General features: G+C 35.0%; 1 protein-coding gene across 1 annotated transcript; it reads right to left on the bottom strand.

The window, feature by feature from the left end:
* Nucleotides 1-127: 127 nt before the first annotated feature.
* LOC128989464 (E3 ubiquitin-protein ligase Siah2-like) lies at nt 128-8,077 on the bottom strand. The gene is made up of 3 exons (XM_054411357.1): nt 8,070-8,077; nt 6,730-6,778; nt 128-1,085 (listed from the first exon to the last, which is right to left on the bottom strand). The coding sequence occupies exons 1-3, from the start codon at nt 8,075-8,077 to the stop codon at nt 330-332; spliced, it is 813 nt and encodes a 270-aa protein (XP_054267332.1). The 3' UTR covers nt 128-329.
* Between the last annotated feature and the right edge of the window lie 8,641 nt (nt 8,078-16,718).

Genomic DNA, 16,718 nt, shown 5'->3' on the forward strand with positions numbered 1-16,718 from the left:
ATTCTTTTATAGAGTAAGTTAACTATTGTAGTTATTCACAAAATATGCAAAAAAAACCCTAAGACTGACAGAATTTGAGGTAGGTTTATGGGTTCAAAGGGAAAAACTCTACACAGATTACAAAATCTCAAAGAAAAAACATATTTATTTATTGTATAATGTGGCTTTTACCGTAAAGCTAAACAACATTCCCATTTCCTAAAGAGGTTTTCATTGAATACTAAACAAGAAAATAATATGCTATACCTCTGATTAACAAAAATACATGCATCACTTGTATTATGTTATTTGTCAAACAAACATGCAACAGCAAGTTTCACACAGTTATTTTACTCTCCCTTAGAAGAAAGAGTTTTTACTGTAATAAAGATTGGCAAATGGCCATTATCATTAACCAGTTCCTTCAATTCATCAATAAGAAAAACAGCTGCATTGGTCTCCATGGACTCATCATCCTCATATGGTAGGACTTCAATCAAAGTTCTATACACAGTTTGCTGACCACGCTTGTACTCAACTATAACTCTGTACTCAACACTAGATCTCTCATGTTTCACATGTCTGAAGCTGTGATAAAGATAGTTTCCTTTCTTCCAACATTTCATAATAAAATGTTGGTCTTCAACTACATGATTGTAATAAACACATTTCCAATTGCCTAGGAAACTGGTGATTGACAAGTTTGTAATGACCACATTTAGTTTGTATTTAGATGTTTGAGAGGTATGGATGTTGATGTGTTCAAACCACTCGATGACGGCTCCAGACCATTGACAATTGGCAACTCTACACTTTATCTGTCTGTAAACACAATACTTGGAGTGATTATCCAAGAAGGTAACAACCCCACACCTTTCATTAGGACAAATCTGTGGCAACGCTGACAGCAGCTCCTCTAATACCCTGGGAGAAACGTCACTGAACGGTTGACGACACACATGGCAGTTGGCAGCATTCCTACACTGGCCGCAAGTTACGTGTCCGTTGACACACAAGACGACTGGCGCTCTGACCAACTCCAGGCACACTGGGCATTGAGCGATCCTCTCTACCCGATCCAGATACTGTTTTACATCTTCATCCTCCTGGAAATAGAATTGTTTCAGAAAACACAAGTTAACGACCTTCAACATAACTTTATTTTGTGTATTGCCTTCTGGTTTACTTCAGATTACTTCAAAAACGATATATAAGAGGTTAAGTTACCTTTATTCTGTCCGAGTAATCCTAAAGTCGTCTGTAGGGCGACCGGTTTCAATGTCTATGGCGTCATTGTCAAGCTGGCTTAAAATCGCAACCTCCTTAGACCAACCATAGACGTCGAAACTGGTTGCCCTACAGACAACTTTAGGATTACTTGGACAGAATAAAAGAAAACTTAACCTCTTGCATATAACTTCAATATAAAAAATTGGATTATACACGAGGCAGTCTGGAACACACCCTATGAAACCTCTACTTAGAAATATTTGTCTTGATAAGAAACCTTGCAGAAAACTATTCATTGTAAAATTGCCATTTAAGGTAGAACTATTTAAAAACTAAAAGAACTAAAGGAGGGGGGACTAAAGGGAACTTTCTATGTTCTTTTACTTACGTTACGGATAAATTTGCTATGGATATTTTATTTTACCAAAGGGTTCTCATCTGTTTGTTCTATTATTATGTTTGGTTTGTTTAAGCTAACCTTAATAAAGTTATTTTAACACAGAATAAATATCACTATATGAATGTAAGATGTTAAAAATAGTCCCCGTCAGTAGACCACAGCACAAAAAGCTCATTGTAAAACTACACCCACAAAATTTAGGAGGTTTGAGTGGAATCCATATCCCCTCCACCCAAGCCTTACCCTGACGGTGGAACAACAACAGTTTGAAATAACATCAGACAGCCGATAATCTTTTTAGCAAATTTCCCATATAAGCTATTACCATAAGTCTCATGGTAAGATACAGGACCTATTTGAGTGAAAATTTAAAAACGTACGTTTTCATGTCCCTGGCCTTTTACTTCGTAGATACTGGATTTGTAGTTTATTATTATGTGTTTTAATATTTTTTGGGACGGGGGCAACATGTTACACACATTTATTTAGTTTTAAATAGGTTCTAGGTATTTTTTTCGTATTTTTAAAGTCTCGAAATTCACGACCATGACGTGTCCCTAGGGTACATTTTCCAACTTTCACGCTGTTTTTAGACTAATTATTCATGCCAAAATATATAAAGTCATATTTTTATGTCATCAATGGTTATTAAACTTACAAAAAAGGAGCATATTATAATTTTATTGTCATTAAAAACTGACTACCATGACAAAATAAGTCTGTCCCTCGATTTGGCGTCACGACCATTTGGGAAAAATTTTCAACTTTGGAGCACGACAGTGGCAAGCCTGGCGTCAATGGAGTCAGTTGGTTTTAGAGACTAGTTCGGGGTGTACGTCAGGATTGTAGTGCCGGTCGTTTCGAGTTGAAAGGAGGAATTACAAGATTAATAAAGGAAAGATTGTGTTTTTTGTAATTTTGGTGTGTCCATGACCGTACGTAGTCATTCGATGAAGTAGACATGGTGTTAATTTTTGTTTATAAGATATTTCAATTGCTAGATTAACCTAGAAGTCCACTTTGTATCCTCGAACATGAGGTGCAGGGCTACCGCCAGAACAGAGCCAAATAACACGTAATATCACGACCAAAGTTTCACGACCATCGTGGGTTTTTTCACGACCAGTCCAGCCTTATGGATTATAATGTGTTTGGTCGTGACAATAACTTTAATATAATTGTAAATTGAACAGTTTAGTTCAATTGAAACACATATTTTTATTATAACTAACAGGATAATTGAAGGATTGTTTAGAAAGATTTAGATTTTTCCAGACAATTCACGACCGTACCGCTTGTCCCTGACCATCACGTTTATGATTTCTATCATAAAAATTAAAAAAAATTAAAATATCGTCATATTTTAATGTTTTATACACAAAAGATGCACACCTCTATACAAACATAACGATTTTTCGGGTCTCAGGTAAGTTTTTTCGGAGTTATACAAACTTAAAAAGATTTTATTGGCTTTTTTTCAATTTTTTGAGTTTTATTATTTTTTTCTAGAAAGACCAAATATACCAAAAGCTCAGTGACCTTTTTATTGTATAATGGTCATAAAAGTAAATTAGTTTATAGCAAAACATAGCTATAAAAATAATATTAACTATTTTTAATATTCATATAAACGTCCGTTATGGTCGTGACAGGATTTTGTGTTTTTCCACTAAAGATGCTCTTTTAAAAAGAAACTACCAAAGATATTGCGTTACCATGGACATTTTATGAAACTTCAAATGTTAATGAAATAAAAAAAATAATAAAAGTTTTGAAAAAAGGGGAAAAAAATTTGCAAAGTGCTTTTCCTGAAAACGTACGTTTTTAAATTTTCACTCATTTACTATTTTGTTTTAATCTCCCCAGAGGCCAAAAACACTATCTGCACCCTTGATAACAAGTAAGTGTAATTTTCAAATCGCCAAGAACTTATTTTACCCCTAATCACATTGCAAACCTCGATATGAAGGCAACCTTGATAACAAGTCTTATTTAATTGTCCCCATGAGACTCTTGTAGTCTAGGTTCCACTGATACATATCCTATACTTTTATACAGGGTGTTCAACAAAGGTGGGGACATATTTTACATAGTGATTCCTTGGGTGAAAATAAAGAGAAATTCAAGAATAAAATTTTGTTTATCGCTTCGTTAACCAGATATCCGCCATTTTGTATTTTTACATGAGCATTTTTATCTTTGAATTTTTTCAACCGATCTTTATGAAACTTGATATGTATGTTAAGGTTAAAAAGATCCATCTTAGAAAAAAAAACACCTTGATTCGGCTAAAATTTAAAAATGGCAGCCATTTAATTTTTTTTACTTAAATTACAAAGAAATGGCAGATTTTATGAAAAATTTCAAGAATATTTTATTCAATTTCCAATCAAACGTTACCAAGTTCAAAAAATCAAATAAGAAATAGCTGGAACATTATGACTTTTAGTCGTAAAATGGGGCAAACCTGACTAGTTTAGTCTTATACTACCCCATTTTACAACTAAGAGTCGTAATATTTCAGCTATTTCTTATTCGATCTTGTTTAACTTGGTATCATAACTGTAAGTACGAGGGTAATTAGATTCAGTTGTTATGCTAATTGTTTGATCATTTATTTTTTTCTATAGTTTAGGTGCACTGGTAAAACATTATGGTTATGGTACATTTGTTTACCATTTCATTCCGTAGTTTTATAATAACCAAATTTTCCAAAACCGCTCTTACCCCCATTGCACACACAAAGCCCAAGTATAACTGCAATAGCATGTTACACTCTTATACACCAACCCCACGAAGGGCGGGTACTCTGTTGAGTATAATTTAGAGTTGACTAAAATTAACAAACCTAATCTAATACACAATAATTTATATTAATATGCTATAAATACTTCCTAGTACTTTGCCTGGCACACATGTGGACTTACACAATTCCTTGCCTAGTCAAAGTGAATAAAATCAAATTGTTATTATAATATTTCATCTTACTAATATTAGTCCAGTCAAGGAATGACGTATAGAGTGCGTGAGCAGGTAACTAAGCGATTCCTTCAGAAACTTGTTCAGGGGGCTTAGGGTGTTAACATACCAAAAGTCCTGACTCCTAGGTGGTGAGCCAGGGGGTGGAGAGGGGAAAAAGGGGGGGAGAAAGGTACGCATTTTGGGTTTTTTGATTATATCTCGAAAACTATCAACTTTTTGTATACTATAGTAAATCATAAAATTGAAGAAGATTAAATTTTCTACAAGAAAAGTATATAATGTGTTTATTTTGGCTCAACAGATTACGAGTTATAACTTATTTAATTGATATCTTATTAAAATCTCCTTCCATAAGAAATACATGTAAATTAGTATGCGAAATGCGGCGAATCCTATCCGCCCAAAGGAAATATAAATGATATCCTAGAAATCTTGACAAAATTTCCAGTAATTTGACACTTTAATCATTAAAATTGATCCAAAATTAAGGCGAGGGCGAGGTAACAAAATGTCGAGTTTTGGTGTTTTTTTTATCGGAAATATAAAAAAAACCTTAAATCATCCCATTTTTAAACGCTCACCCTCGCTTTAATTTTTGACAAAATTTCATGATTAAAGTGTCAAATTACTGGAAATTTTGTCAAGATTTCCAGAATATCAGTTATATTTCCTTTGGGCGGATAGGATTCGCCCCATTTCGCATACTAATTTACATGTATTTCTTAAGGAAGGAGTATTTTAATAAGATATCAATTAAATAAGTTATAACTCGTAATCTGTTGAACCAAAATAAACACATTATATACTTTTCTTGTAGAAAATTTAATCTTCTTCAATTTTATAATTTACTATAGTATACAAAAAGTTGATAGTTTTCGAGATATAATCAAAAAACCTAAAATGCGTACCTTTCCCCCCCCCCTTTTTCCCCCCTCCACCCCCTGGCTCACCACCTAGGAGTCAGGACTTTTGGTATGTTAACACCCTAAGCCCCCTGAACAAGTTTCTGAAGGAATCGCTTAGTTACCTGCTCACGCACTCTACACCTACTTTTGGATCATTCATTGACTGGACTATATTATAAATCTGAAAGTTTGTGTGTATGTGTGTTGCTCAATCATGCATAAACTACGGGACGGATTGGGCTGAAATTTGGCATGATGATAGCTCACATTCCCGATTAACATTTAGGCATATTCTTATCTCAAAAATCCTCTCGGGCTCTGCCCCAGTGGCTCTGTAGTTCCCCATGTTAACCTTATGAGTACTAATATTTAAATGGAATTAAAGAATCTTAACAGCTGGTTCAACTAAACAGTTTTATTAAGTGATGTTCAATAGCATCAAAAAGTTAATAGGTTTACCAGCAGGGTGCAGCACTGTTATTTTTTTTATTTATGAAAACAGCTAATTTGCAACCAAAAGGTGAGTGTGCGTAGTGAACGAACTTCAACCTGGAGGCGAGTTAGCGTAGCGAATGAGCTAAACCTGAAGGCAAGTGAGAGCAGCGAACGAGCTCCAACCTACCAAATTTTCTTAAACCATGTCCTCTCCCATAACTGTAATAAGCATTTTATACTTATATGCTAACCCCGTACCAAGGACGGGTATTCTGCTAGTACTTTATAATTTGCCTAAAGCTTTAAACAAGCTGAAATTCCTGCATTATAATACTTTGCCTGTAACATTTATATGAATTTGAACGTATGGTGTTGATCTTAACCATAATGACCATTGACCACTCATATTGTTTGATCAACAGTAACCTATCTTTAAAATTAGTTACCTCCCTTTCATGAACCAATTTTCTTAAAATTTAAAATTAAATAAATTAATGGGTACAATTGTATGTTGTCCCATTAAACATATTCACCCTGTATAGAGGTTACCGGGACCATATAATCTACTATAGAATTTCATGTAGGCTATGAATCAGAAAGAATTTCAAACACGAATAAATACCTACATATTTTCCTACAGTTACCTGACAAAGCAGGCTATTTCCGTTCAACACTTGCTTTTAACCTAATCTAAAACATGTTGGTGTTTGAAAGACTAATTATTTATATGCTTGATAGTAACTGTAGGAAAAATGTAACTCGAGAGCAAAGTGCCTTTACTGCACTCGAGAAACTTACCGCACATACTAGCAGTGTTTCCACACGACCAAAAAAATAATCCCGCTTACTGGGTCGAGAAATCCCGTTTTATCCCGCTTTTAAATTCGTGAAAAATCCCGTTTTATCCCGCATGATTTTTTTGGTACAATACCTAGTATTAAACTTTACGTATCATTTTTATAAGTTGTTTAAACATCACTATTATATTTTGCTACAGTATTTAAACAATTTGAGTTACTTTTTCTCTAAAATTGAGTAGAAAAAAAATGAAAATAGTCGTCACAGCCGAAAATCCCGTTTTATCCCGCATCCCGTTTTAATCCCGCTCATGGTCTAAAAATCCCGTTTTCGGGATAATAATCCCGCGAATGGAAACACTGCATACTAGTTACCGGTAAATAACTATTTCATGTTAACAATGAATAATAACAATAGTGTTATACATAAATTGCAGAAAATGCAGTTTTAAATATACACTTTACTTAGATAACAGATGTAAACTAAAAATATTAAGTAACCTTACTTACCATGTTTTAATATCCTTTTCTGTTCAACTAAACATTCAACATCACTCTCTTGAGCAAGTCTACAGTAATTTTTATCTACCATCAAGCATTTGAAAAGCAAAATTCCTGTTTCTTCCTATTTGCAAGAGTTGATCAAATCAAGTTTATCATCATGTGTTTAAGATGATAACTGTGCTCCTCCCTGAAGTTAAGCTCTTTTCTAGTCAAGATAAGGACAACAGATAACAAGGTCTATGTTTCTTTTTGTTCTGACTTATACCAACCCTTTAACATCAAATACTAAACTTGAATCAATTTGTCAATTCTAGTTACATTAACATAATATTATAGTTAATGTAAATAATGTACTAAAAGAAGTTTGGAATACCTATAGTTATTGTAACATAAGAAGGTGTATTATCTTCAGTACACAATTTATTATAAACTAAATGCTTACAATTTGTAGTGTTATACTCATACAAACCTTAAAAGAAAAAGAAACTTGATTCTACATTATATTAAAGATCACTTCTACCATCCTTATCCAAGTAAATTTTAAACCTATGTTTACAAACTATATAGTCATTATAGATTATGAAAATTAAAATTTAACAAAATTAAGATTTAACAATAATATTAACAATATTAATATTAAACAATAGTGGTACTTGTAGTATATTTAATGATTTTATGTATTCGATATTATAGTTGTAAAACAGCGTTTCTTGTAGGAAACCAGATTTGTATAAAATGTAAGTGTGTGTTAGTGTGTGTGTACATCACGCCACGTCTGTGACGTCATATCAGGTGATTTTTAATAAATTCCCATTGGCTGCCGCGACCACGCTATACCCGTGCATCTAACCACTACGTCAGTCCGTCCTAGTCCTGCAACCGTACACCTTTATCCCGGTCCGTGCAGCCCGTGGTATTAACTAATTATGTAGTTTTTATTTCTCACTAGTCCCGTCTCCTGTCAAGTTAAGACGTCGTCACACTGGCGACGAGGAAGTTACAGTGATAACGATGGCGTTATTAAGAACCTAATTATTCGTGTGTGCGGTGTAACTGTTCGACCGTATTTTTATAAGTATTAGGGTTAATGTCCGATTACGACAACCCAGTGTTAATTTTATCTCGTGTCTTCTTTGAACAAGATACAATGTCTGGAATCATCGGCGGAATCGGCGACTTTGACGGGAGTGAAGAATCTTGGACCTCGTACGTTGAAAGGTTTGAGTTATTTGTCGAGTGTAACGGGATTAGTGATGCCAAAAAAGTGAGTACTTTATTGACAGTAGTCGGGAAGAAAACGTACAATCTGTTACGCGATTTGTGCACGCCCGATAAACCTAACGCAAAATCTTTTAAAGATATAGTAAAGTTAATTCAGGATCATTTACATCCTAAACCATCATTCATCGCGGAACGTTACAAGTTTAGTAAACGCAACCAATTAGAGGGGGAAGGAGTTGCCGAATATGTAGCAAATTTGAAGAAGATGTCCACGCACTGTGAGTTCGGCGCATCGTTGAACGACTTTCTTCGAGATCGTCTAGTTAGTGGAATAAGAAGCGACACTATCAAACAGAAACTGTTATCAGAGTCCAGTTTAACGTTTGATCAAGCTGTGAAAATCGTCTCATCAGCGGAAGCGGCGGAGAAGAATGCAGCGGCGTTGACGATCGGCAGCAGCGGCGGCAAGGTGTTGCGAGTGGCAGCGGCACAACGACGACGAGATTCAGGGAGCAACGGCGGCGCCCAGCAGCACAATCAAACGTCAAAGTCAACACCTCGACCTCAACACAAATCAGTGCAGTGTTTTTGTTGTGGTGGCTTCGGTCACATGAGAAATGAGTGCAGATTATTGGGTGTTGTGGTATGTCATTTTTGTGGAAAAAAGAATTATTTATCTAAGGTGTGCAGATCAAAGCTGTTAGGTAAGTCAAACAAAAATTATACTGTTAAGAATGATAAGAACAATTTGAAAACTGAAAGGACTAATGGACAGTTTAGTAAAAACAACAAAATGCATAACTTTGTTTCTGACAGGAAATCTCAGATAAATTCTAATGATAGTTGTGATGAGTATGTTGACGATATTTCTACACTATTTCAAATTGAGGACGAAATTGAGGTAGATAGGCCTAATAATAGTAATGTCAACGTTAAAGTAGCTCCACTTAGGGCCGGTTGCTGAGCTCCGAATCTATAAGTTCTGGACTTATTGAGTCCAGGACTCAAATAAGCTCTCGGATCTAAATCGTCTTGCTGAGTGGCGGATCTATCTCTGAAACTCCTGGATCTATAAGTCCTGGACCTATTTGAGTCCAGAACTTAAAGCAATAAAAATTGAGGGAATCGTAGAGTATTTGGCGTTGTGATGTTGGCAGTGGGTGATAGCCGGCCGTGCCGTGCTGTCTGCTCCCCCCTCGTAAACTAGAGATTAGTAAAATTTTAATGTTAACTGTTATTATAATCATTACTATCCTACATTATCATTCTTGTTTGGTTTAGGTCTATTTAAAAATATATGTATGATAAGGTCATGTTGAAAACTTTGATAAAAATTTAGTATGTTGTAGCCCTTTAAATTCTGAATAAAATGGTACAAATCCCATATCTGTAAAAATTACATTCAAAAGTTATGGTCAAATATGTTATTTTCCCATAAAACCCCATAAAATAACGAAAAATAGGATTTCAGAAAACAATCCGGGTTTGATTTAACATAGTATGTTATAGTCTTTACAGTTTTGATAGTTTTTTTTTTAATTTTTTTGAAATTTTTTTTTTAATGGGGATTTTCCCATAAAACCCCATAAAATAACGGAAAAATATGATTTTCCCAAAAATGGCCCGAACAATTTTGATAAAAATTTAGTATGTTATAGTCCTTTATATTCTGAACAAAATGGTACAAATCCCATTTCTGTAAAATTACGGTTCAAAAGTTATTGTAAATTATGTCATTTTCCCATAAAACCCCCATAAAATAACAGAAAAATCGGATTTCCTAAAAATTGCCCGAACGATTTTGATAAAAATTTAGCATGTTATAGTCCTTTAAATTCTGAACAATATTGTACAAATCCCATTTGCGTATATTTACACTCACCACTTACACATGATAAAGGTTGTTGACAAACTTATGGGAGAAAGTATGTGTCAGAATGCTGATACCGTTTATTTGAATTGCTTTTATATTTAACATTTTTAAATGGTTCTTTATTTTTACATGCAGTATAGGCTTAAATTTATTTCAAAATCATTCATTTGTAATTTTGGTTGTGAATAAAGTAAGTTTAAATACATTTTTATAAAAAATAAAATAAATAAAATAGTGTTGTACAAACTGCGTTAATAATTACTTAAACAAAGAGAACGAAAAATGACATTTTATGTTGTTATCTTCATATCCATTTTAGGAGTGCTGTGTCATCTTTATGCATGATTTTATTATACTTCATAAGTTATTTTATATTTTATAGGTTTTTATAAGATGATTGTTTTCAATTAAAGTACAGTAATACCAATTTATAATTAACGACAGTCCTCTCTTCTGAAAAATGCGTACCAAAGGTCAATGACGTAAAATATCAAGATGATGTTTGATTTATTCTAACAATCTTTCATACCGGGTGTCCCATATAATAAATCCCCCTGAATAATGTTTGAACGCTGCATATATCCAAACGAGCATCGATACACGTTACTAGGGTAATATTATAAAGTACTTTTTGGTTGTATTTTGAATTTCACCCCCACCTAGGGGTTGCTGGGGATAAATTAAAATTTTTAAACGACAATCCTTATCAAGTAGCACATAATTTTAAGGAGTTTTAATAAAGGAAATTAATTAATGCCACAAATTTGAATTTGACACGACAAATAAAAAAAAGTTATGGTAAGAAATGTTAGACGTTAATTTAACTTGAACTTTACATTCCTTCACGTTTATTTTTTCATGACTATATTTTTAAATAACCTTCAGTTCACGTGAGGGTGATGTCACGTTCATCACCCTACCCCCAAATACGGGTTGCCGGTGGTGTTTTGATTTTTTAATACCAGCCCCTATTTGGTATTTCAAATTCAAATATATATTTGAAGTAAAGTTAAAAGGTGCATTACATTACCCTGGTCACGTGTACTGAAGAGTATTTGAACATTTAAAGTCATGAAAAAAGATAATAAAAGTGATGGAATTAATTAACATCTAACACATTTCTTGCCACAACTTTTAAAAAATTTGTCGTATCAAAGTCGAATTTGCAGCATTAATTTCCTTTTTTAAAGTTCTTTTCTTTTCTTAAAGTTAAAACGGTGTGATACTTGATACGGGTTGCCTTTAAGAAAACAAGTTACCCCTAGCGACCCCTATTTGGGGGTGAGGGGTGAATTTCAAAATACCACAAAAAGATACTTTTCATTGCCCTAGTAACGTGTATCGAAGCTCGTTTGAATATATGCAGCCGTTCAAAAATTAATCAGGGGAGTATTATAGGAACCTGGTATATAAATTTTACATAATAGGTACGAAGCGCCATCGACATTGTTTAACACCCCAGGAAACATGCCTGCTTTCGTCCTATTCCCCTTCAGGAAATTTAAATTATGCCCTTCATATCTTGCATATTACCTTTGGTACCTTATGGATAAATCTACAAGCAGTAGACTCTGACACAATGGAGAAGATCTCCAGTTTCCCTTTAAAAAGTCACGTCAGGAAAAAAAAAATTTCGGAATGCTGTGTGGAGCTCTTTTATTATAAACCCTTATTCCTGGAGACAGTAAACGTAACTATATTTTGAAAGATGAAATCATCCTGAAACTCTTCTTCAGATAACACGAGCAATGGGTTAAGTGCACGACCAAGATGTCTTGTCTTGGTCTACGTTGTGGTGCTTTAAAAATGGCAAAAATCCAAATTATTTTATGATAACGATGCGCACAAACCGACTTCAAAACCAAAACTGAGGCATTTATACTCGGTCAAGTCTAGGATCTAGTTTTAAATCCTGCCCCTGGCGAGGATCTAAAATCGTAGTGTTTTAAGTTCTGGACTTAACGGATTTTGCTAGATCCTTGTCTCAGCAAGAGATGAGAATCTAAATTAAATTCTGGACTTATAGGTCTTTGACTCAGCAAGTCAATTTTTAAACTCCAGAGTCTAACCAGCCAAATAAACTCCGGAGTCTAATAAGTTCTGGACTTCGCTAACGCCCTATCTCAGCAAGCCATTTCAAAGACTCCAGAGCCTAAAGCCGGTTTAAGTCTAGAACTTAGCTAAATCCCGAGCTCAGCAACCGGCCCTTAAAATTGATGCTATTGTAGAAGGTAAACAAGTCACGTTTGAAGTTGACACTGGAGCTAGTGTCAGTGTTTGTAGTGAGGATTTTTACAACAAAAATCTGTCATTTTGCAAATTACAGCCTAATGATCTATCCTTAAGTTCGTATACTAACGAACCTATTGTCCCTATTGGTAAAATAAAAGTGAATGTTAGTTACCAGGATTTCAAGGATAACCTAGATCTGTATGTGATTAAAAAAGGCGCACATCCATTAATGGGGCGTAATTGACTTCAAGTATTAGGGGTAAATATATCGTTCAAAACCAATTTGTTGAGTGACAAAAATTTTAAGTTGTTATCACACAATGAGCAGTTTGACAAAATTGTAGTTGATTTGGAAAAAGAGTTTCCAAAAGTTTTCAGTGACAAGTTAGGTCAGTACAAAGGAAATCCTGTAGAGCTTAAGTTAAAAGAGAATGCTACTCCCAAGTATTTCAAACCTAGACCGATACCTTTTTCGTTGAAAAGTAAAGTAGAAGCAGAGCTAGAAAGATTACAAACTGAGGAAGTTTTAGTACCTGTAAGTAGCTCATCTTGGGGGACGCCTATCGTCCCAGTTTTAAAGAAAAGTGGGGAAATTAGAATCTGTGGGGATTTTAAAGTAACTTTAAATCCATTCCTAGAAGTTGAAAAATATCCTCTACCTAGAATCGATGAGCTATTTGCTAATTTACAAGGTGGACAAACCTTTAGTAAAATTGATCTCAGCCAAGCTTACATGCAACTTAAATTAAATGACGAGTCAAAGAAATTATGCACTATCAGTACTCATAAAGGGCTATTTTCCTATCAGAGAATGCCATATGGCATCTCATCAGCTCCTGGCATTTTTCAAAAGGTCATTGAACAGACACTCCAAGGGTTGGAAGGTGTGGCAGTATTCTTGGATGATATTTTGATTACAGCTAAAGATACTAACACTCATTTGAGTAGGTTACGGGAAGTTCTTACACGGCTAAATGATAAGGGGTTTACCATCAAAAAGAGTAAATGCAAGTTCTTTTCAGACAAATTAGAGTATTTGGGATTTTGTATCGACAAGGAAGGTCTCCACACCTCCCAAGCCAAGGTTGAAGCAATAGTAAAAGCACCTGTACCTAAGAACGTAACTGAAGTAAAAGCTTTTATTGGTTTAGTAAACTACTACGGAAAATTCATTCCTAACATGTCTACCATTCTGAGTCCTGTATATAATTTGCTTAAGAAAGATGTTCCATTTAATTTCAATGCTGAATGTATGCAATCTTTCAACAAGGTTAAAGAATTATTGACAAATGCCCCTATTCTTGCTCATTATGACTCGAGTTTGCCTGTAATATTAGCAACTGACGCAAGTTCAACAGGGCTAGGTTGTGTGTTAAGTATCAAAACAAGTGAAGGAGTAGAGAAACCTGTTGCGTATTTTTCACGTACTTTGTCACCCACTGAAGTTAAGTATAGTCAGGTAGAAAAAGAAGCTCTGGCCATTGTTTTCGGTGTTAAAAAGTGTAACCAGTACTTGTATGGCAGAAGGTTTACCTTATGTACAGATCATAAACCATTAATAAGTATTTTTGGCCCTAAGAAGGGGTTGCCTGTTTTTGCAGCTAGTAGGCTACAAAGATATGCTTTGTTTTTGTCAGGCTACATTTTTGACATCAAATATGTTAAGTCAGTAAGTCATGGTAACGCAGACGCTCTGTCACGATTACCACTACAAGTTCCACATCCGATGGAAAGTAATGATTTCCAATGGCAAGGCACATATTTAAATTGTATTTTTGAAAGCTCAGTGCCACTAACCTTTGAACACGTTAAAGTCGAAACGCAAAAAGACCCTATTTTACACAAAGTGTGTAGCTATGTCCTGCATGGATGGCCTAGTTTTTTGCCGGAAGAGAGAGGTGATATGTTACCTTATTTCCAAAGGAAGGAAGAATTGACTGTAGAAATGGGCATTTTAATGTGGGGTTACAAAGTCGTGGTTCCTAATTCTATGAGGGATTATGTTTTAAAAGAGTTACATTGTAGTCATATGGGAATCGTAAAAATGAAGTCAGTGGCAAGGTCGTATATTTGGTGGCCAAATATAGACCAAAACATAGAAGCCTTAGCAAACAGCTGTTTTTCCTGCCTTATGGAACGTTCTAACCCAACTAAAAGTTTCTTGCATAATTGGCACTATCCATCTAAGCCTTGGGAAAGATTACATCTGGACTATTTTGGACCAATAAGAGGTAAAATGTTTTTAATTGTAGTTGATGCTCATACTAAGTGGCTGGAGGCTTTTGAAGTAGGTTCCACCTCAGCCAAACAAGCAATTGTACATTTAAGAGATTTGTTTGCTAGATTTGGTTTGCCAGTAACTTGTCACAGTGACAATGGTCCACCATTCACATCACTTGAGTTTAAACAGTTCCTAAAGTCAAATGGAGTAATACAAACTTTCTCACCTCCCTATCATGCCCAATCAAACGGCCAAGCCGAGAACTCAGTAAGATATGCTAAAACTAAGCTTAAATGTGCACTAAATGACAACACTGATTTTAATGTTGCTCTAAGTCGTATATTGTTTGACTATAGAAACTCCGTGCATGCTGTTACCAATGAAACTCCAGCTATGCTGATGTTTAAACGTCCCCTAAGGACCAGGTTAGATTTGCTAAAACCTAACTTACCAAGTCATGTTGAGTGTAAACAAAACAAACAAAGAGAGTATTTTGGTGGCAGTAAAACCAGAGTCCTGTACCCAAATCAGGCTGTATTAATTAGAGACTACCGCTCAAAAGATAAATGGGTAGAAGGTACTGTACATAAAAGATTGAGTAATGTTTTGTATGAAGTTAGACTAAGTTCAGGTGTTGTTTGGAAGAGACATATTGATCAACTGGTAGGTTTGCAGGGAAGTAGTAACAATGACAGGAATGCGCATTCTGAAACCGTATGTGAGCCGGCAGTGGTACCATCAGCTGATCCCCCCAAAACTCCGTTACAGCAATCCCACTCCCAATCTAAAAATAGACACAGCATATCCAACCGATCACCTGATCATAGTACTCCAGCTACACGTCATACTTCCTTCCCCTCCTCACCTAGCACTCCCATGGTCCGTTCTCCACAACAATCGCCCATTGTACATCCCCAAACACCTGTTACTACAACAGCACGTAGATATCCCAGTAGAATAATAAAACCAGTCGAACACCTTGATTTGTAAAAATTGTATGTGTGATTTTTGAAGTTTGTTTTTGAAATTAATAGTTTTGTTTTACTTGTTTTAAACTTTTATATTTGCTGAGATGTATATAAAAATTACACGGGAGGGATGTAGTATATTTAATGATTTTATGTATTCGATATTATAGTTGTAAAACAGCGTTTCTTGTAGGAAACCAGATTTGTATAAAATGTAAGTGTGTGTTAGTGTGTGTGTACATCACGCCACGTCTGTGACGTCATATCAGGTGATTTTTAATAAATTCCCATTGGCTGCCGCGACCACGCTATACCCGTGCATCTAACCACTACGTCAGTCCGTCCTAGTCCTGCAACCGTACACCTTTATCCCGGTCCGTGCAGCCCGTGGTATTAACTAATTATGTAGTTTTTATTTCTCACTAGTCCCGTCTCCTGTCAAGTTAAGACGTCGTCACACCGGCGACGTCACAGTACTGGTATAACTTATCAGCCCAGCTTTTAGAGACTTGACAGTTTGGTTTTAAATGTATGTACTAGAAATGCCTGGATTTTTTATTTATAAGAGTGCATTACAAAATTAAATAATCTGCTTTAGTAATGCCTGGATAAATTGAGGAGAATTTTAAATATCATAATTTCATCAACGATTTCTTTAAATTTTATTTTAGTAACCGGTTTTGGTCTTGTCTCCCTTCAGTAGAATCCCTTGTATTCATCCTTGGTTTAACTGACTCCTCAAAATATTTAAAATACGAGTGTGGTTTTTAAGTAAGGGCCAGTGCCGGTTTCTTGTATAAATCTGTAGTTCGCTTGTACGCCACACCGAGGCTAATCACCATTTTACTGGCATCATTAGTGAACAGAATTACACAAATATCAGCTCTGTAGTTGTCATGTATGCTTTGCTGTATGTTAAAAAAAATTTTTAACAATCTAATCTCCTGCCACGTCCGAGGTAAGGTCAGTGT

This window comes from Macrosteles quadrilineatus, unplaced genomic scaffold (assembly GCF_028750875.1).
Source record: "Macrosteles quadrilineatus isolate MER2022 unplaced genomic scaffold, UCM_ALF_1.0 Scaffold_3__2_contigs__length_128488019, whole genome shotgun sequence".
NCBI classification, from domain to species: Eukaryota; Metazoa; Arthropoda; class Insecta; order Hemiptera; family Cicadellidae; genus Macrosteles; species Macrosteles quadrilineatus.